Here is a 22,477-nt window from a genome sequence, read left to right as displayed (position 1 = left end):
AATCACATATAGAGTCTTCTCTCATCTGGTACTCATGTACATATAGCCCCTCCCCCCACATGATTGATTGATTTTTATTTGGAAATACCTGCACAGTAGATAGGATATTCCATTGCCTGGAATAGGGAGTATTATATTCATTTGTTTTGTGAATACTGTTTATTCAATCAAGTGTGGATGTCGATCTTGCAAAATTTGTTGATTTTCAAAATGAGGAACTAAATTATAGCATTAATTCAACCATGAATATATTGTTGTGCAATGGCAACGGTTTTTAAACTAAAAGAGGACAATAACAGATTTTCTGTACAAAACATTTGCTGTGAATGCCCCATTTGACCAATATGCATTTTATAGTACTATTTAGATCAATTCCAAAATAATAGCTATAGTGTATAGGCCTTTCATAAAGCCTTGCAAAAAACATGTAATTCAGTAGTCCATCACCAACTGCTAAACAATTTCTGCTCCTTGTGCACCTGGGAGCAACTTATAAAAGTTTGTATAAATTTTACTTTTATCCTATCTGAATGTCAAATGTCATATCATGGCTTTATTAGAAACTTTTATGGTGCGCTGGTCTAAAAAAATCACCAAGTGATCTCTTTCAATAATCCACAAATAACGTATTGTGGTGTAGCCGGTGGGGGGTGGTGCCCCCTGAACATCATGGGACTGTCGGTACACGACGGGCCTCTAAAACAATGCACGTACTCAGGCCGTTGCAACTCATATGCTAGCGCAATACAAAAAGGTGGCAACAGCGTCGGCTTTCCCTGTGTATTACCCTGCACTAACATGGCGTCCAATGGCGTCTCCCAGGCGGGGCCATTTTGGAAAAGTAAAGAAAAATGCTGCTGCCACCACGATAGTACTAAAAGCTATGTAAAAAAATATGCGTAGTGCTGTGGAGACTTACTTTACCATGACGTCACGAATATGCTAATTAAAGAAAAATGCTGCTGCCACCTACGTCCACATGTTGCAAGCGTGACGATCGCTGGCCTCACGTCGACGAAAGGAGTTTCAAGTCCATCGCACTACGTGCTCTATACTTAGTCCATGACGTACTGTACAGAATAAAGTGTATCAACACGTCCGTCCAAGGGCCTCAGATTGAGCGTGTTATGAATCTGCCACATATTAAAGTTAATATAAATGTGCACTGATATTTTTGTTTTTTGGAAATTTTACTTTGCACCACTCCCCCACCTTTTGTTTTAATTCTTGAGTGCACTGGGTACAAAAAATTGGCTATATGCCACTGTATAAACATATCATACCCTGGGCATGGGTTAGTTTACATAAGTCATGCTCAGACGCTCAGACAATTCTTAAGGAACAGTGTGCTAGAGAATTAGAGAATAAACAAAAGGAATTTTTGTTTTTACTATCCTCTACCATGTGATAGACGACAGGCAGGTCCAATATTTTGAGTAGTGGATACCGGCGGTGCACACTACGATAAAAATATTGGACCTGCCTGTCGTCCATCATAGGTAGAGGATAGTAAAAACAAAAATTCCTATTGTTTATTCTCATTCTTAGTCAGTTAAATATTACTTCAATGACTGTAAACTATTTTTTTAGCAAAAACTTAAGTTACCGTCATAAAAACTCCCCTTTTTATAAAATGAACGAAACTTGTTTACAACTTCACGTATTCTGTTGCGTGTACTGCTAGTGCGTGAGCGTATTCCGCACTAGTCTATACATACGACGCGATACATACACAAACTTCTACAAGCGTATTACACGTTATCAACACTCATGATGACGTGGGGTCGTCTACGACCTGATAGACGGCACCCGAAAGCATGCGATTGTCCAATCAGATTATGTGTCTACGAATAAGACCACTCCCACTGACTAAGAATTCTGATTCTTAAGTCAGTCCATGAGTGCGCGTCACCACGACTCCATTGAAAACTGGAATCCTCGAGTGTCGTAATGCCTGATGAATCGATGATGTCGGCTCTGGAATTACAACCGGAAGCTTTCTGTGACCTATCGAGTGGCATGATAAATTGAGTCGTATTACTCATTAAGAATTGCAAAATGTATCGTTCATATGGCGGCGGTAGCACTCAAAGATCACTCGAGGATCACTTCGGAAATCCCCTGAATTGAATTTGTTGGGGATCAATTTGGAGGCAATCTTTGGGGATTGGATTCCTGGAGACATTTCACACGGCAGACAGTTTACACGGCAGCAGTGTTTGCTCAAGAACCTTGCTAAAAGGTGTAGCCTATATGCCATTGTGCCTACTCAAACATTATTTCTGTTCACTTTTGTTTGAATGTCACAGTTGAATAAAAACATGATCTATCAAAATACAAATCACTTAACGCAACTTTGCCCTGCCATACAATACTTGTAAGAATTGTTTTTTGTCTGTGATCACCAAGCTGATACTGAACTTGCCTTGGAAAACAGTTCAGAACAAAATATAATTGCAAATATATTTTTTGAAGAAGGAAATAAAACACTTCACACCCTAATTTTGCATGCTACCTTTCAATGTGATCATGATTTGACACAAAATTTTGGAGGAAGTTTAGATTCTGTTATTTTGAGAATGATGCATCATCACGGAATAATAATATTCTAAAATTTAATTTGGAGTTTTCATATACAAAACCAAAATTTTTTGACACTGCCCTGACAGTTATGTACGTCTTGGGTGACATATTTCTTCAGAGTGATTGGTATCCCATTATCCTCTGTGCGGTGGTAACACAGCTCCAGCCCTCAGGTCAGTGTCAAAAATATTTTGGTTATGAATATGAAAACTCCAAATTATATAATTATCTACAAACCTGATGAATCTCTTCACAATATTTTAAAAGTTGTGACCAAATTGAGTTCAAAGAAAGCTAAGCAATTAATATCAAACTAAGTACTATATTACTCATGAATGATATAGTCAGACTATTTATAATAAGGAGAAGACAATCGGTCAATGCAAAACTGTATATGTTAGGGGTCTACATGTAAGTGAGTTACAATTTTTTTTTTCAAAGATAATGTTCATTTCAAAATAATGTTAGAACCATTAAATTGTGTGTAATTATGAGCGTCCTCCAACATTGACCAAAATATGACCTTTTACCCTTATTAGGTCTTGTTTGGTAACACTTGATGGATATGGTAGCACACCTATTATTGTATAGGCCTACTATTTACAAAAATGCAAAAATCTGATATTCATTAAGTTTTTTAGATATTCTAATTTTGCGAATCACTGATAAGTACATACCTCTAAGTTTAATTAGTGTTACTCTTTTCTTTTTATTTCTACAGAAGGCATAACCACCATCAGTTTACAACCAACTTTATATGTACCAACAAAATGTCTACCGTGGTCACTACAGTACTTGCGTATGGATCCTGCTTCATATTACTAACTATAGGCTTTGAACATCCAGCTCAATACCAAAACTGTAACGGCACAGTGTGTACGTACGTAGAATCCGCTGAGTACGCCAACTGTAAAAGCCGCAACCTGGTACAAATTCCGCCTCACTGCAGCAGCGCCATCTACCTTGATATGCGAAAGAACGATGTGCGGTTCTTGGACGGAACCTCGCTGGTTGGGTTCGTAAAGCTCAAATACCTGTACCTCGATGGCAACCAAATTCGCAACATCACTCCAGGCGCTTTCGCTCATTGCACCATGGTGCAGCAGATATTTCTGCAAAACAACCAAATACGCATCGTACAAAGTGGGGTGTTTATGGAATTGCGGGATCTGCGTCACTTATACCTCAACTCGGCAGAGGTACATACCATCCAAGAGGGTGCCTTTGATGATTTGTCAGCATTAGAAAGACTGTATTTAAGTGATAATGCTTTAAGTACCATTCCACACAACTTATTTCATGATCTGTCCAACTTGCAGATTCTGACCCTCGCAAATAACCATCTCCGATCTCTGGCCAGAGACGCATTTCAAGGGTTGTTTAATCTAGAGTACCTTGACGTTAAATTCAACAGCCTTACGTCAATTCCTAATGGGCTTTTTAATGGCTTATCCAATATGAGGAGGCTCATACTATCTTTTAACAGGGTGAATATCATCGAAGAAGGAGCCATAAATTGGGAAGAATTAACACAGTTTGAAACCCTTGACATGCGTAATAACTCTCTCAGTGACGTGAAGAATATTTCCAGTTCAGAAAGTCCCCCGATGCATGTCAAATATCATTTCGCAGGTAACCCAATCCTGTGTGATTGTCATGCAAAATGGCTGTTTGAGTGGTACGAATTCAACAATAATTCTTCAATTGTGGATGATTCCGGAGCAATGGTTATTTGCCAAGGTCCGTCACCTCTCACAGGTCTGCCCATGCGAACCATTTCTAAAAATTGGCTTGGATGCAAAACAAAAGAAAAACATCTCCCAAATACAAGCAAACCTCGTGCAACTCCTAAAAAAATCCTTACTGAAAGACCTCTTTTTAGTGGTAGAATAACCGATGAAGTTGTCCCAGCGACTCCTCTTTCTGTTGATAAAATAACTGATGAAGAAGTTGCCCCTGCTAAATCTATTATTGGCGGCGAATTGGCTGATACTAATGATACAGTACGAAATAAAACATACTCCTATCTTGACCAAAACAAGATTGCCAAAAGTGACGAAATTATTCTTCCCTATGTAGGGATTGGTTTGCTTGTAGCTTGCGCCATTATTGTTGCAACATGTTTCATTTATTTTTGTTGGGATCGTGGCACTGATAGTGATGCACAAACTCAAGAAAATCAACACAAACCTAAACCTCCCATTAATCCTGATGTCCATGTGACAATGAACCCACACGTGCACCCTTATGGTGATGATGAGGAGGAGGATGAAGGGGTAGAGGTGGGAGAGGATGACACCTACGAGAAAGTTTCCCCAAGCCTGCAACCATCATCACAACAACGTTCCCTGCCAACTCCACCTCAAGAAAGAGCAGACAACCCATTACATCAACAGCCCTGTTTGCAGCCAAACTCCGGCTACATCACCACTATGGAATTGCCCATCCACTGTCAACGTCCACCATTTACGCATTCCACCTCAACACCTGTCGCTACCAGTGTAACTGATAACACGCGCACAAGCTCACTAAGCCAACCGGTAAACATTGCTGCGCCTGCCACACCCAATCGACATAATCCTTTTGATGATCCACTCCCGTTTCATACATGTCATCATCAGTTGATTTCTCCAGGCATGAACCAAAATCCAAATATGCAAGATTTAATTCTTGATCTAAATAATAATAGCCAACCAACACCTTTCCACCATATTCCAGAGCAGTTTATTCACAATCACATCACTTGCCAAAATGGTATGAGCAGACATCAAAGCCCCATACAAGACTACAGCAAATGTGCATTTGGACAGAAAACTACATGTACAAATCCCTTCTGTCCTCAGCAACCATTGCTTCTTCAACAACCGCAACATGATCCCACGTAATTACAAACCATAGTTTGATCAGCTCGTAATAGGCGGGAATTGTTAGGCTTTTGACCACTACACCGAACCGAAAAGTAGACAATGTTAATATTGGTCTATATTGTGTGTGTTAAATAAAGTAGACAAAGTGTAGGACTTGAATATAATTTGTGATACTTCTGGCAAGATGTCACGAGACAATTCTCGAAATGAAATATATTGATATTAATCCGTGTTTTTACAAGGCCCGCCGATTACAAGCTGATCAAACTATGTGTCTGTGTGTCTGTTTGTGTCTCGCTCGCTCTTTTACAATCTTAGTCTCCATCTCCAGCTGTCGCCTTTAATATGTAATTGCACAAAAACTACCATTTTTTATTTATCTGTACCAAACTATCAAGTAATCATAATATTTAAATAATTATAAACAATTATTTTGTAAGCTGAAGATTGAAACTGACGAGTTGTAATAAATCAGTAACACTCTTAGTTGTCATCACTAGCCCTGTATACATGATGTGTCTATCTGCACTTGAATGGTGTTATCATAACACTTGCCTTGTACTGGAAGCACCCTGTATGCAATGTCTACAGTCTTGACTTCTGAGGTGATGGTTTGTGATATTACAATTTGTTAGAACAACTATGATGACTATTTAGTTATAGGTATTAATATAATCAACACATCCAAAAAAGTAAGTCCGAGTTTGAGTGTCTTAACTTTTAGCATAAATAATGAAAAGCAATAAGATTAATATGAACGTGTGGATATTTTGTTTAAGGGGACTCGATCTTTTGTGCGTAATTATAGAGGGCCAGGGGATTCACTCTATCATTAAAAAAGTCATTTGAAGAAGTCAAAGAACCCTAAGAATAAAAACTGTAGTGTAATTCACGTCAGACACAATTTCTTTATATGACAAAAAATAATTTTTGTAATCGATCAAAAAACAAACGTTTTATATCAATTTTAAATTTAGCCTGAATCCATAAATATGGTACCTCTCGCCCTTTTTTAGGTCAAGGCTGTTTTTACCATTATGCAGCAAACCATTGTTGAAGCTATTTCACATACATGTATAAAACATTCTTGAGAAAGAATGATGCCATATACTGTTGAAATATCTTTTGTTGATTTCGAATGATAATGTCATGAAGTCGTAAATTTTAAGGTCAAATTCCTAAAACCAAAACAAAACATTGCGACGCAGATATTTCCCGACTTACGCAATTTCATCATCACATCAGTGTCTTTATTATTTGTTTGAAACCTTTCCCAAACGTTCGTGCTCTTTATGCATAAAACGGCTAATCTATCTTTACAAAACGCATCTTTTTTAGTAAACAAAAGGCTAAAGATGGCATTATGAGATTTATCATTTATCATTACACTCCTCCACTCAACTGCCACCGTGGCGAACGGTAAAGCGCTAGACGCGTAATCGAAGGAAGTTTGAATCGCTGGTTCGAATCCCAACGAAGCCTGTGGAAACTTTTTTTTTCTTCAAAATTCATGATCGCAAGCCGTAATGAGTAACTTGTCGGTAAATCATGTATCGTATCCTTAACTTCAGTATGATAGCCCACTTGTGTAAAAACGAATGGGAATGATCGATATGTTGGGGAATAAACATACATTGGTGCATTTTGATAAGTTGCATGTAAAATTTCTTAGTCTAACATGTTCCCCTCACTTGAAGTGAGTGGCAGTCAGTGTAAGTCATCAGTTGATAAGAGCACATCCTGATTGCAGCCTTTTCAATAATATTACTTCATCTCCTATGGTAGATCTAAGTTAATAATGTGATGTAGCATATCAAAAGGGGGGACTTTATTGTGGCAAACTGCTGAATTCAAGATATAGATTAAAAATAAAATAGACACAAAAAAGAAGGAAAATAATAAGCATTTGGAATGCTTTTTCACTTGTAAAATATGAATACCTAAATGAGGTGTAATTTTAAAGCTTGTAAAAATAATGCTTTCAAAGCAGAAATACTCAATTCAAAATTGACTTCACCTGCAAAGTGCCCCTTTTTGATGTGCTGTATCACATATATGACTTTCTAAATGGATAATATTATTTTCCTTCATAAAATGGTTTGTTTCAAGTTTTCTTTTTTCAGTTCCTAGGCTATTTCCATATGTTACATTAAAAGGTGCAACTAGTCAACCCAAGAAAGGCTTACAGTGTAAAAACTGTGTGCAGTTTGAAACTCCAGCCGATGCAATTCTGTATAAATTGTACATTAGCTGATGAAGCTGATTTTTCTGTTTGATTAATTCAGGGATGGGGTATGAACGTCTGGACAGTATTTATTGTGGGACATTAGAGCACATCAGACATATCGAATTGCATTCTGAATACAAAGAATGTCCTTCTGATATCAAATAATTTTGAATTTTTGAAATTCGCAATGTAATACACATTTTATGGCAAATGATTAAAATTGATATTTTTGATATTTAACAGTACTCAGTAAACTTTATAAATCTGATGATTTATACTTAGAGTGTATGTAGGTGGGATGAAAAGCCGACAATCAATTGAAAATTTTGACCTTTCGTATTGAAGATATGGATTTTTTTTCCAAAACACCAAAAAAAAAGGTCTTTTTGAGAAAAAATCCATATCTTCAATATGAAAGGTCAAAATTTTCAATTGATCGTCGGCTTTTCCTCCCAGCTACATACACAGTAAGAATATAGCATTGGATTTATAAAATTTACTTCGATGACTGTTATATATGAAAAATGTGAAAAATGTCAAATTTTAATAATTTGTCATAAAATTTGTATTATATCGTGAATTTCAAAAATGAAAATTATTTGATATCAGAAAGACATTCTTCGATTCAGAATGCAATTCGATATGTCTGATGTGCTCTCATGTCCCACAAAAATACTGTCGTAAACGCTCAAAACGCTCATTCCAGATCCCTTTATACTGTAAAAGTAACCAAATACTGTAAAAGGTATCAATAGAGGCCGTCAGCCTTTTCCGCGGGATCCGCCATCTTGTGGGTACTGCCGTTCAGCATGTCATGCGTTAGACATTACGCACCCGATTACGCAGAAGACGCAGCGCGTGACGCACCTCTTCAGTCAAGTGTCAACGCGGTGATCTTAGCAACAAGGCACTCCGTACCCACAAGATGGCGGCGTTTACGTCACAATGACTCCCTCTATTACAGGTATTGCTTTGAAAAGTTTATTCAGCCAATGTGGAAACAGTAAGCGATGAAATCAGACCATCTTCCTTTAAGAAAATCTTGTAAATGCCCATTGTATAAAGGCCTCCTATTAAATTTGTAATACTTCATAAGTACGTAAGTATATTACTTTTTTTTGTAAAGTTTTGTTTATATGATTGTAAGCCATACATGTAGTTTATATATTGATTGGGTTTTTTTTCGTGTAGTTTTATTTTCTTTACTACTTACAAGCTAATAGCCATGAGCATCTTGAATAGTGTATGCAGGTATTCCATTGTAAATAATGTTTATAGGGAAAGCAAAAGTATGCAGGTATTACATTGTTAAAATGCTAAAAATAAAAATGTTATGTCTCAAAGCTCATGTCATTTCAAAAACGAATGTGAAATGCATTTTGTTTCTTCTTCTTTTTTTAAAGATTTTCTAAAACTTAATTTTGAATTTGAATTAAAATGTCATTTGCAAGTGTTCAAAAGTAATTTTGAATTAAAATGTCATTTGCAAGTGTTCAAAAAAGTACACAGCATAAAAATGTGTTTCATTTACACGAATAACATACAAATATCAATTGTTTTATACCTATAATCGAATCAAGTAAATTTTCTTCCAAAATATTTCTCAGAATGTCATGATTTGACAGCAAAATACTAAAAAATCTTTAAAAAAAGAGAGAAAAAAAAAGAAGAAAAAATGTGTTTAACTACATGTATACGAAAAACGAACATGCACAGGGATTTGAGACACAACTTTCTTTTTTAGCCGCTTGTTTGCTATTTTAGGAAAAAGAAAGTATAAGGTATTTCGTTGTTATGTTTGAAATGAGATATCAAAATACGCGAAACAAAATTTGCCATCTATCGATTACTTTAAGAAATGGCTTTTGTTTTAAGTGTGCAGATACATTTTGTGTACAGTAGGGATTTGTGCCAGAAGGACCTACCTGCAATAGCTGCCCTATAAACATTTGACAATTTCTGCATTCTATATTGTATGCAATCTAAAAAATATGGCACCTGACAGCTATTGTAGATACATGTAGGCCATTCTTTCTCTAAACCCTTATTATGTATTTTTAGCATAAAGTATTATCATCAGGGTTTTCTTTAACACACTTTGCTGACTCCTTCAAATCCAAAGTCCCAAAGTCCAACGCGTAAAAAATCTTGAAAACGTACGCGTTCAGATATTGCAAGATTTTAATAGAGAAACACCCGATATTGTGCATTTATTCTCGGCTTTTGGCATTTAGGACCTACTTCCGATATAAGGGCCCATCACATTTTGTCAGCATCGATCCATGCATGTTTTAGTGATTGCGAGTCTCTAAAATTGTAGAGTGTCAGTTTGAAATCTTGCAAATTGGGTTCGGGTCCTTTTTTCAATAATGCACCAAATGTCTTCAATTGGACTTTAATTTTGGAAAATTTTCCCTCTCAGGGGGGAACATCCCCCTCAGACACCCCCATGCGTAGTGGATAAACAAGTGACCATTTTCGCTTCTGCTTTCGACATTTGCCAATTTAGGCCCTATGTTTAACACAATTTATAGGCCTAATAGGGAAAACGTGAAAACGAAAGGCTTCATGGACCGTCATTTCACAATTTTCGGCTTTTCAAATTAAATTTTACACAGTAATAGTGCCAAAATGGTCCACCAAATCGCTTCAATTAGATCTTCATTTTGCAAAATTGTCCAAGTTCTGAGGAGGGAACATAACCCTGCGTAGTTGATAAACAAATGGCCACTTTCACTTCTGCTTCGACGTTTACCAATTTATGTTTAACACAATTTATAGGCCTACCATAATAGGGAAAACTTGCCGTCCACGAAAGGCTCCATGGACTGCTCAATTCACAAATGTTCGGCTTTTTTAAACTAAAATTTTACACATTAATAGTGCCAAAATGATCCACCAAATTGCTTCAATTAGGTCTTCATTTTGCAAAAGTTTCTTACTTAATTCTCAGAGGGCATTTTTAAATATTATTATTTTCTTTTAGAATTACCCCCACCCCCTTCTGACTGCTCTAGATCCGCCACTGCTCCAAACAGTGGCGTGGATTTCTTTTTGACGCGGGGGTGGGGGTGAAAAAAATGTCTTGAAGTATAGTGAATCCAGCACCTTTTGGAGAAAGAATAAGTTTATGGTACAAACAATTTTGCCATTTTGAAGCTGAACTGTTGAAATATGGTGCAAAAGTGGAATAAATTTTTGGGGCTAAAATGACCAAATATGAGGTTAATTTGGTCAGAAACCCACATGCAGGCGTCAACATTGGGGGATGATTTTTTGGACCATCCCCCTGGCAAAATATTGTGGGAGATTTCTCCACCCCCCCCCCTACGCCTATAGCTGCAAAAACACACATATTGTTAAAAATGTCTTCAAAAATAAAATTATAACTAGATGGACCGCGGTTCTCGGATGTCGCGGTTTTCGACGCATAGCGTCGACCGTGATGCCTCCACCAAAGGGAGTGATGTGGAATTCACAAATTGATACAAAGCTTCAAGCCTAAAAGAGGAGACTGAATTTGACCTTAGATGACACCTGGATGACCCCAAAACAATCTTTCAATGACTTCTGGGTGACCCCAAAATGACCGTCCAAAAATGTGGCTCTAAATGTTGACTGTACCCACCAAGTTTCATGCCCATACGATAGCTTTTACTAATTTGACCTCAGATGACCCCTGGTGACCCCAAAATGACCTTCCAAAATTGGTTCTAAATGTTGACTGTACCCACCAAGTTTCATGCCCATACAAGTTTTTACTAATTTGACCTCAGATGACCCCTGGATGACCTCAGATGACCCCAAAATGATCTTCCAAAAATTTGGCTCTGAATATTGACTGTACCCACCAAATTTCATGCCCACATGACAGTTTTTACTAATTTGACCTCAGATGACCCCTGGGTGACCCTGGATGACCCCAAAATGACCTTCAAAAAATTAGGCTCTGAATGTTGACTGTACCTTCCACGTTTCATGCCCATACGACAGTTTTTACTAATTTGACCTCAGGTGACCCCTGGGTGACCCCAGATGACCCCAAAATGACCTTCCAAAAATTTGGCTCTAAATGTTGACTGTACCTACCAAGTTTCATGGCCATATGACTATTTTTGCTAATTTGACCTCAGATGACCCCTGCATGACCTCAGGAGACCTTGACCCACTAACCAATATAAACTTGTTCTGTCTGGGGTCAAGATGCACCCACCCACCAAGTTTGAGGAACGTGCGACCCCAGTCTCCGAGAAAAGAGGTAAATAAGGAAAATGGGCCCTCTGACCTCAAATGACCTTTTACCTCAGTATATGACCTTGAACCTCACCCAAAAAAAAAGTAGCCAGAGTTTTTGACCATGACCCACCTATCCTGAAAATCTGAAGTCAATCCGCCCATCCATGTCCGAGATATCGCATCCGGACGGAAGGACGGAAAGACGGAAGCACGGAAGCACGGAAGGACGGACATTGCAAAAACAGTATGCCTCGCGGTGGAGGCATAAAAATACCCCTTGGGCAATGTTTTTGACTCCTTCAGAGGAAAAATTCACAATTGAAAGGGTCAAAAAAATTTAAAAATACCCCTTCAGCAAAATGCTTAAAGAAAACCCTGATTATCATATAGGTAAGAAAGTAGACATCAGGGGTTTAGTGCAAGAAATCCCTATCTGCAATAGCTGCTTTTAGATAATTTATGTACATTATAGAGTACCGAAGTGTGACGTCATAAAATTTTCTTTTTTGCATTTCAGCATTTTCATGACCATATTTCAGTAGAACATGATGAAAAACATGTTTTTCATCATGCTCCACCGATACATGGTATTCAAAACGCTGAAATACAAAAAATGTTTTCTGTGACATCATCACTCTATAGAATGCAGAAATTATCCAAATGTCTATGGGGCAGCTATTGCAGATAGGACCTTATGGTCTTATACCCTTCATATTTATTATGTTGATGAAAATGGTTAACCAGAGGTAAGTATTCAAAATCTGTGTGTGTGTGGGGGTGTGTTTGTAAATAATGTCAAAGTGCCAAATGAACATTACACCGTAATATTTAGACTACTTGTATAGAGCATAAAACAGGAAAGTGTTTTTTTTAATTCAATTCAGTCACTTTCCCACTGGAATATAGCATTGTAATGTGCAAAGCCAAGGGGTATCAGACATTTTTGACATGCATGATCAGAATTTTTGTCAAGCATATATTATAGGAGATAATGCTGACAAACTTCAACCATGCACATAAGTGACCTGGTGAAAGGGGTTGCCATAGATAGCTGGTCAGGGCATTTTTACAGGACGGGCAAATGTAGCCAAAAATCAGGCTTCTTACCCTGATCGGAGCTGACAGGAACAAAATCTTTTATCATGGGTCATGATCTGCCCTGCCTTTACCAAATGAGCCACAGGGAGAGTGGAATTAGATATTTGCTTTGGTCTTGTGGGGAATTGAACCTGGGTCCTCTCGCACCAAAGTCAAAGACCTTAACCAGTGTGACCTGCTTCTCCGCTATTATCAGTTTTTCTGGAATTTCCAATGCCGTTCGCTCTCTGTGTAGAAATTTCAATGCTCCTTGTCGTGTACAAGTGACTGATTTGAAAAAGCACTTACCTGTTTTGTGCTCAGGTGTAATAAACTGTCATTCCATTGGGATATTCCAGTTAAAATCCATACACCCCCTATGGAAGTCATGACCTTAATCTTCCATACAGTGAGTGTGAATTTCAAATGGGGTTACCTGAATGAGTGACTCCATTTGAAATCTGCACCCCCCTGTATGGGAGATTAAGATCATATCTTCCATAGGGGGTGTATGTATTTTAACTTGAACAACCCATTTTATAGTGTCTTGGCTAAATGCAGCTGCTATTAACTGAAATGTGTACTTTTTAGACTTTTAATACTTTTATACTAAATGTACTATAATTATGATTGAACTTATGAATTATAAGATCATAATCCAGTTTTTATAATGTGTTGCGGTTTATTTTGTTGTATAACTTGTATTTTTGTAACCATACGTTTTTAAAACATCATTGAAACAATGGATTTCAATTGGAACAGCCCAAAGTAAACTAAAGGAGGAATTTAGCAGTTATACCCAGCCTGTTAAAATGTGGTTGTTGGCAAAGTTTTTTTAATAAAAGAATAAAAACAAGAGATGAGTCTACTTGTGTTACTCACTTTGTCTATGGCAATTACTGATTTTATATGGTATTAGCTTTATGTGTCCAATATTAGATCTGAATACACCTATTTGCAAAGACCTTTCGCACTGCCCAATTTGGCTAAGTTTACGACATAAACACGAAGTCAGGTCCTGATTGGCTACTTGATGTCATCATCACATCAGCACCGCATTCGCCGATCAATTTGTGTAGCATCGCGTGACACAGGCATGACTTTTTTTATGTGATCGGTCAGCCAGGTCTGTGCAAAATAGTGTAGTTGTGACAATTTCTCAAAACTGTGTTAGCTTCCACAAATTGTGTCTAATAGACTAGAAAGTGCATATCCCAAATACCCCATACTACATACTACAACAAACCACTACAGCAAATCAGCTATAGTGGATTATCATAGACCAAAATATAGTGTACCTATGACCTCTACCTGTAACGGCCTGCCCAAACAAACAATGACTGGCGTATCCAAGCTTGAGTATAATACAGATTTATAACACATGCCCGGATGTCAGACCGCTAGAATCTATAAAACCTGCTCTGTGTTGGATGTCAGCTCTATGTATACATGTATGCGGGCCTTCTCGTGAACAATCGCTCTCACTTGACAGCGATCGCCCAAACCCAATTTTAATAAGGAATTTAACCACTCACCTTTAAAATCTTGATGCAAAGGCTGGGCTGTGAACGAATGCGTTTATGGTGCAACCGACAACTGTATCATTTTGATGTGGCACAATGTATATATGTTGATCTATTGAACTCAAGCGTGCACAACAGCAAACGTAACCAATTAGCGTCAGCATTAGGCGGATTCAACCTTTTCCAATGCTGTTGATGCATGTATCTTGATACTGGTAAGATTTATGCAGAGGAAAATTAATGTGAACATCAACTTGGCCGAAATGAAGGCTTTCTCAGATTCTTGCTGACTCTCCGATCAATTCCGACTCTTAGCCGAAATCCGGACCCTGTGATACAAGTTCAAATTTGAACTCAATTGAGGGCGAAAAATCATAACTTACCTTAACATATCTCCTTCATTCAAGTTCAGCAGCACATCATAGGTCCTAAACTCCGCTTCACTCGGACAGTAGATGCCCTCATTGGCCAGATCATGATAGAACTGTCTCAACGACTGCAGGCATTTTGTCAGATTCTCGTTGTTGATCTTCGGATCGAAGATGGCGCGGTCTTGATTGCAGAGACGATGTGCACAGAAAATGTGGAATCTGAGGGACAAAAAGTAAATAATATGTCAAACCAAAACATCCATGACTACGAAACAAATCACGATGTTACTATAAGCAGGCATAATGATGTGGAATTAAGCCTACCTCCAATATCTTTTGCTGCGTCCAGTACATGTATGAGCAATGAGATTTGTGACTGGCGTAAACTAGGCCTGTTATCGACTGTCGTATGTGTCGTATTATCGTCGATATGACCCTAAATCCGACATGTCAAAATAAATTGTCCTTTTTCGACACTTTACAACACAAATCAAAAAGAAAACAAATTAAATTTCCATGCTATTTTGTCCAAATAAGCTTACCGTACGATCATGTTTTCATCGGAAAGTCAAAAATTACCTCCCGCAAGTTGACCCGACCCCGGAAGTAGAACGAACCAGGAAGTATGTTTACACCGGAAGTTGGCAATCATAACTCATTTCGGCGTGATTTTAAGCTTATCTATCGACTTTTTATAGCATTTTTAAATCTCATTACGAGTTTCGACAAGTGTCGATTGTCATATTTTTTCCCCGACGAAGTGTTGAATTAGAAATCATGTGTCGATAACAAGCCTAGCGTGAACAATTCTACCATGCCACACACTCACTGAACACACTGTTGCTAGTGTGTGTTTCATTGGGATGTTATTGTTTACCACACGCAAAACCTTTTAGAATTATTTTCCAAATGAATTAACTGCAATGGTCTAATAAGCCACACAATCCATTTCAATATGGGCTAATCCAGTTTAAATTCATACACCCCTATAGAGGTTGTGCATGAAATTATTGACTGCTTCCAAACAAAGGATTTGAACCGGTGTCCTTCACCGTAATCATGGCGCAATGCAGTCCATTTAATAAAATATTGTCATCAACCTATTTGATCGTAGCGCATTTGTTATGTGTGTGAGACGAACTGTCACGGTAGATTGCAATCATGCTTTGTTGAATGCATTTGATAGTCCGACATATTTACGGTATGATACGTCATATGCACAACCTCTTTTGAAGACCTGATCTTAGGGTTACCTAAATGGGTGACTCCATTCAAAATGTGTGGGAGCTTAAGGTCATGTCTTCCACAGGGGTGTATGTATTTAAATGGAATAACCCAATGACAGAGGAGAACTTTTTTACGCGATAATCAGAAAGACTAGACGAACATCGCTGAAGGAATTTGCTGAATACTCCTCTCTCCAAAAGTCTTAATTTAGTGGATTATAAATCCCACCTACCTGGCACATTTCTCCATGAGTTCCACAGCAGACACATCACACATGTGCTGCTGGGTTATGTCTTTACGTATGGCCCTGGTTCGATTCCACAAGAAGTCGAACCAATCCTCCCATCTTCCTTCCTCTCCCCGGTTCATGATGTTGTTTATCAGATAGTTCATGGTCATCATCAAGACATTGGCTGGACGAAGCTCATGGGGTAATGGTTCCTCCTGCAAGGGTCAAAGGGGTTCAGCTTATAAGCGCTGGATTTCATTGGTTCCTTCTTGTCGAGCTTTGTCATCCGTCACATGACCAACTTAGTCAACAAGATAACAATAGTATTAAGTGGGTGATTATCTTGAGTCTGGGGCAGTTCTGGTCTGAGTGAGCTAAATCTCTATCAATTTATTACCTGGACATTCCTAGACACATACTACGACTTTCCTAGATCTGTCTGGATAAACTCACATAGGATCTAAGCAAGAATTTAATTATCTTCACCTGGACTTTCATGGACTACGTACTTTAATAGGCTACCTGGACTTTCCTCGCCTAACATTGCCTGACCTGGAATTTTCTCGCCTAAAATTAGTATTTACTAGATTTTGTGGGTTTCTAGTGCAAGTTAACTTATTTGATTTTGACTGGGACATGACTGGTCCTACTTTAGAAAGTGTTTTTACTTTATGATCCAGGAGCATCATTGTGGGTCAAAATCTCATGGATACATACCTGATCTGCTGATGACCTGCTGTATTCCTTTACTGCTGATGGATGATGAACCTTAAAATATCAAGAGGAAAAACCAAAAAGGCTTAGATGTCATGCATACTTATAAATTTGGGACACAATCTGATCAACTTGGACCAAAATTCAGAAATTTTGAAACTTGACTTACGCCCATTACTAACTTGTTCGGTACTTAATATCATAAGCTTATTGAAATCCCTGGAATATTTATTTGCAAAGTTAAGAACTTTATGTATGTCCATTTTCTAGTGTATTGTTTTGTTTTGTTTTGCTTTTTATTTTTATTTTGGTCCGATGGGATCAGTAAATGTATTGGCATTAGCCTCTGCCATGCATCTATATTGACTTATATTGTCACAAACCGCCCAGTCATCAGGCATAAATGCATTGAAGTACCCTTTAATATATCGCATTATCTTTGAGTGACTTGGTCCTGCCTAATCCTGTGTTGAAAAGTTAAGCACGTTAGGGCATATGCCAAAAGAGGCCTTCCCTGTCTGGTATATGACACTAATGCACTAATAATATACCTTGGGTGACAATATAACACAAGGTTCACCTCAAGTTCGGTAGTGTCGTCAAAGCTTTTCCGCGGTTGCACCTCAAGTGTGCTGACAAGTTGCCCCTGTACGCATGCATGGACGCTCAGTGCGTTTAACTTTACGCTCACCATTCGATACTGTGGCGAGCAAAATATGCACCTACGTCACTACCAAACTTGAGGTGAACCAAATTATATACCATTACTTTCAGGAGAACAATAAGGCCCAAGGTTCAGTGGCTTTTCCACTAGATGGTATTGGATAGGATGCAATTACAGGTTGCCCTGCACAGAAACTGAAGTGTACCACCTCCCCATTCTTCATCTCCCTTTTGTGTTTTTCTTTATTAATTTGCTTTCAGACAGTTTAGTTTATTTCTGATTTGTTTCAGCATAAATGTAGGGATGTTCATAAAATTTTGAAGTTCAATATTTTTAGCTGAAAGTTCTTTCATTTGAAAGAGAATTAAATTACCTAGACAATAAGGGGTCAATCATGTTTCTAGTGCATATACTTTTGAAGTTACAGACAAAAATAGTGTCATCAAATTGCCCAAAATTTTGTGTGTGAAATTGTGACAGCAGGCACATGTACAATGCACACTACTGTATGTGACCCCAGATGACCTCCTATTCTTTACTGTAAGAAAGCTGTTTTGGATGGTCTTGATTTACACACAAATTGCTTTTGAGCTAAATCGAGCGTCGACTTGGTGGAAAATGGATTGCACTATGTGATAGTTTATGAATCCACTATCATGCCAGTACCAACATAAGTCAACATCACTTAGGTTTTGGTTGTCAAAATTAGTTTTTAGTAATTTTCTCCATTGAGCCCCACAGTAAAGCCATTTTTGGACCGTACATGCACATTCCACTTCCCTATGGACGAATAGCGCCACCTATAGTGTGTGATGTGAGCTAGCCTAATAAATGTAAGCATTTCCCTTTGTTATCACCAGACCGGTAAAAGTACTTTATTTGTACAGTTTATATTACCTTATCCTGTGCATTCAGAGTCTCATACACACTAAGTCTCCTCTGGTATTCTCTCATGTAGCGCTCTTTCTCAGGACACATATCGGGACAGGTTCCCTTGACAGCTTGAGCAGTTGCCAAGTTAAATTGTTTCTTGTAGCCTAAGTAAAAATAAGTAAAAATAAATTAAAGATTTAAGTATTGAAGGACTAAATTTACAATATTAAAATATTCAAGAAAACGCATACATTTTGGCAAAAAGAAATCAGATGAAAAGAGGAACTCTCACACCCATGTGGTGGGCAAGCAAACAATGTTTTATTTGCCTTAGGCACCAGAAACAAATATGTTCTGTCTTTGGATCGACCATCGATGCTGCTTTGGTGCTTGTTATTAATTATCTATCAACTAATTAATTAGAATCAACACTAAATTTATATTGGTCAATATCCCTAATTACTATTTTATCACATTTAACAATAGTAAATTAATTGATTTCATAAATAAAAAGGACCAAGCATCGATGGTCGAAAGTTCGAACTAATTTGTTTCTATTGCTTTATAAGTATGACTGTTTCTCATGCCCTTAGTTTGAGCGATCACCCTCATTTGCTATCGCTTGCCTGAAGTTGACTTTGTCAACCTTATTAGATAGCTCGCTGTTATGTGAATTCAACGAAATGGATCCACTACATAATTTCAGTTGACCACTCGTTTAAATAATGTGATATATAATTACAGATTAATTTCATCCCTGTTGCCTATAGTATTGGTAGAGGCTGCGATTACATGTAGATGTTATCACAAATTGATATGGCGAGCTTATGAATCCCTCACTGTAAAACAAATGTGGGCTAGCAATGGCGACCGAGAGCAATCGTTCGCCTAAAAACTAAAGGTACGCTCATCAAAAGCAATATGAAACCATGCAAGATTATATTATCTAATATTAAACATGTTAATATCCAATTACTGTAAAAACTTGATAGTTAGCATATGTGCTTACTATTGAGCGCTTTTGAAAATACGAAATTTTACCAGAGTCCGGCGCTTTACCAACTGAGCTAATGGGTTGAGATACACTCTTGCAGGTTCATTTGTTCGTATATACGAGGGGGTATCCAAAAGTTTTTGACATCACACAGAAGTGAAAGAGCTATACCGATGAAATTTTGTCAGTGTAATCACCAAAAATGGTCTCATAAGTATGTTTACTTTCTTCACAGGTGGCGCTAGATGGGAAGTAGGCGCATAACCTTTTCATTATAAGATCCTCCACTTTCTTGAGTTTTTTCACTGTGGACACATCATCCGTAAGTGATGGACGTCCACTTCTTGGCTCATCTGTGAGGGACATGTGGCCAGTTTGGAAATTCTTTTTTCAAAAAGCAATAGTGCCATATGATGGGCAATCATCACTGTAGATTGCTTTCATTTCATCATAGATTTTCTGAGCATTGTAGGCCTAACCCTTCAAATGCAGGAACTTAATCACGCTGCGTGCCTCAATTTTCACAATCTTGAAGGTTATGCGTCTAGCGCCACCTGTAAAGAAAGTAAACATACTTATGAGACCATTTTTTGGACTATAATGTACATAAGGACCAGTGATTACACTGACAAAATTTCATCGGTATAGCTCTTTCACTTCTGGGTGATGTCAAAAACTTTTGGATACCCCCTCGTAACTATGTGTATCGATGATTTGCTCAAAACCCTTTACACTTTTGTGGATGGGGCTCTTCATGTTTGCATGTTTTAAAAGTGCTCAATAGTAAGCACATATGCTAACTATCAAGTTTTATATTATGATATAAATCCTTTACCTGGTCTGATCATCTTGTCTCTTGCCTCCAAGATGTCCATTCTCTCCTGGGCTGACATTCCTACTTGTTTCCTCAAAGAATCTGTCATCAATGATAAATCAATAAAATCAAAAGAGTAAGTTAATATAAACACTGTTGAATAAAGCAATAAATATGTGATGTGATCAAGCAAAATCAGTCGGAACATGGAAACGTTGATTTTGAGATATAGCCAAACAAAGGAAATATTTCCTGTTGTTTTGGAAAATCATAAATTTCTTATATCTTTGGAACTGGTTGTTCAATTTCAATAGAGTTTTCTGTAAAATGCAGCATTGTAAATGCCGTTTATTATCCTATAAGAAACTGAAAATATAATATTTCTCGAGTTCCGACTGCTTGATCGCATCACATATAGTTGGCCTTGTCTCAAGTTGAGACGTAACGCCATGTTGGATTTTAGAGTGGCAGATCTAAAACCGCGCCTGTTAACCTAATTCCGTGGGGTGTATATACATATGTGTAGGTGGTTGATTTGTCCATGCTGGTGATGCAAACGCGAAAGTGCACTGATTCAAATTCGTCACTGCAAAATCCAACATGGCGTTTACACTCTTTAAGTTGACCCGAGAACATAAAAGACATGACGACACAAACTTAGTCTTGCAGTGTTAATTTCTGTTCTTGTGGAAAAATTAACCCTGAGAACTACCTGTCGATTGGCCAAATAGAAGTTTTCATTATCAATTGGACCAATCAGCAATATTGTAATAATAATTTCACCACGCAAAAAAATTGGGGTGAATTATTTGCAAAGCTCCATTCTGATTAGTGATTAAAGTGAAGATATCATGTAATTGACCAATCAGAGGCAATGTTAGATTGGTAGGTAGTGCTCAGGGGGTTAAGGTAGCTTGAAAGTCCCCTGGACTTATTTTTACTGCTAACTGTCCTGGTATACCCGTACAAATCTCACGGAACTGATCCTGGCTGTGACGGTTTATGCAGGGTTGATTAAGGAATGGTTTGGGCCACCATCAATCCACGAAAAAAATAGTTGGCACACTTGCACTAAACAATGGAAATGCGTGCCCTATTAAAATTGGGGAGGCGAAGGAAACATGCATGCAATATATGTGAAGTACAGACTCTCCCCTATATCTCACCCTTCCCCACTCCCCATCTTTCAATTTTGGAGGGTCTCACGGACCTGCTGACAACATGGCTTGGTCCAACATTGAATTGGGGGAGCAGGGGCAGAGATATACCAAAAGACAGGCAAAGTGTGCCAACAATTTTTTCGTGGATTGATGATCAGCAGCTTGCTACAGAGTGTGCAGACCTAAACGGGGTTGGCAGTACGCTTACCTGTACCTCTCTGTCGTGGCTTTGGCTTATCCCTTGGTGCTGGCGCATTCTCGGTGCGGTTTTTGGGAGCCAACGCTCTTGTTAAAGTTGACTCCTTCAATGAAGGCTTCTCTGCTTTTTCTATAAAATGATAAATGATAGAAACATAATAATTATTGTCATAGATCAGTAAGTAGGTATCATATTTGATTCAATAACCACCCAGGGTACTTAACAAAGTAATCTTAAGGTGGGTGCTTATTTTTTACATTGTTTTCATAATTTATGTGTAATAAAAACTAATCACAGAAGAAGAGGGAGATAACCAGTACAAGCCAAAATGCCAGAAAAAGTACACAAACAACTTCAGCTCTCTGAATCAGTGCTCAGTGGCTTGCGTCAGATTTGCCTGTGTTAAGAGCCACCAGCCACCATTTATTATTTTCTTGTGTGTAACAGCATAACGGGCATGGCTTTGGGATAATAAGTGTCACCTGCTCCATTTTTTGTCATTTTCAAGCAACATTTAGGCCAGTCACAGGATAGTGTAACAGCGCCTGTCGTCAGCTAAATTTCAGCCTTGGTGCTAGTAATGGAAACTCACCTGACTGTCTGCTGCTCGGCCTGGCGCTTGATTCTGATTGGCTCCAGAATATCGTCACAGGTTTTGTTCCACGCATCAATATGCGCGTCTTCTTCTTTGCCATAGCTGCTGAATTCTGGAATGGATA

General features: G+C 38.1%; 2 protein-coding genes across 2 annotated transcripts in view; one reads left to right on the top strand and one right to left on the bottom strand.

The window, feature by feature from the left end:
• The window catches only part of LOC140150021 (germinal-center associated nuclear protein-like), a 177,576-nt gene that overhangs the window by 134,801 nt on the left and 20,298 nt on the right, over positions 1–22,477 (bottom strand). Inside the window, exons 7-13 of the mRNA XM_072172025.1 lie at positions 22,351–22,465; positions 21,768–21,887; positions 20,421–20,501; positions 18,616–18,755; positions 17,058–17,108; positions 16,344–16,555; positions 14,897–15,103 (exon numbers count right to left, since the gene is read on the bottom strand). Coding sequence (XP_072028126.1) covers positions 14,897–15,103; positions 16,344–16,555; positions 17,058–17,108; positions 18,616–18,755; positions 20,421–20,501; positions 21,768–21,887; positions 22,351–22,465 — 926 coding nt within the window. The remainder of the gene's footprint in view (positions 1–14,896; positions 15,104–16,343; positions 16,556–17,057; positions 17,109–18,615; positions 18,756–20,420; positions 20,502–21,767; positions 21,888–22,350; positions 22,466–22,477) is intronic.
• LOC140150634 (uncharacterized) lies at positions 2,738–7,092 on the top strand. The gene is made up of 2 exons (XM_072172694.1): positions 2,738–2,756; positions 3,305–7,092. The coding sequence occupies exon 2, from the start codon at positions 3,354–3,356 to the stop codon at positions 5,466–5,468; it is 2,115 nt and encodes a 704-aa protein (XP_072028795.1). The 5' UTR covers positions 2,738–2,756; positions 3,305–3,353; the 3' UTR covers positions 5,469–7,092.

Source organism: Amphiura filiformis, chromosome 4, assembly GCF_039555335.1.
Source record: "Amphiura filiformis chromosome 4, Afil_fr2py, whole genome shotgun sequence".
In the NCBI taxonomy this organism is placed as follows: Eukaryota; Metazoa; Echinodermata; class Ophiuroidea; order Amphilepidida; family Amphiuridae; genus Amphiura; species Amphiura filiformis.
This window is presented reverse-complemented; position numbering and strand designations above follow the sequence as displayed.

Excerpts from the sequence above, each read along its gene's own strand:
- LOC140150634 (XM_072172694.1), top strand. The coding sequence starts at position 3,354 with ATGTCTACCGTGGTCACTACAGTACTTGCGTATGGATCCTGCTTCATA.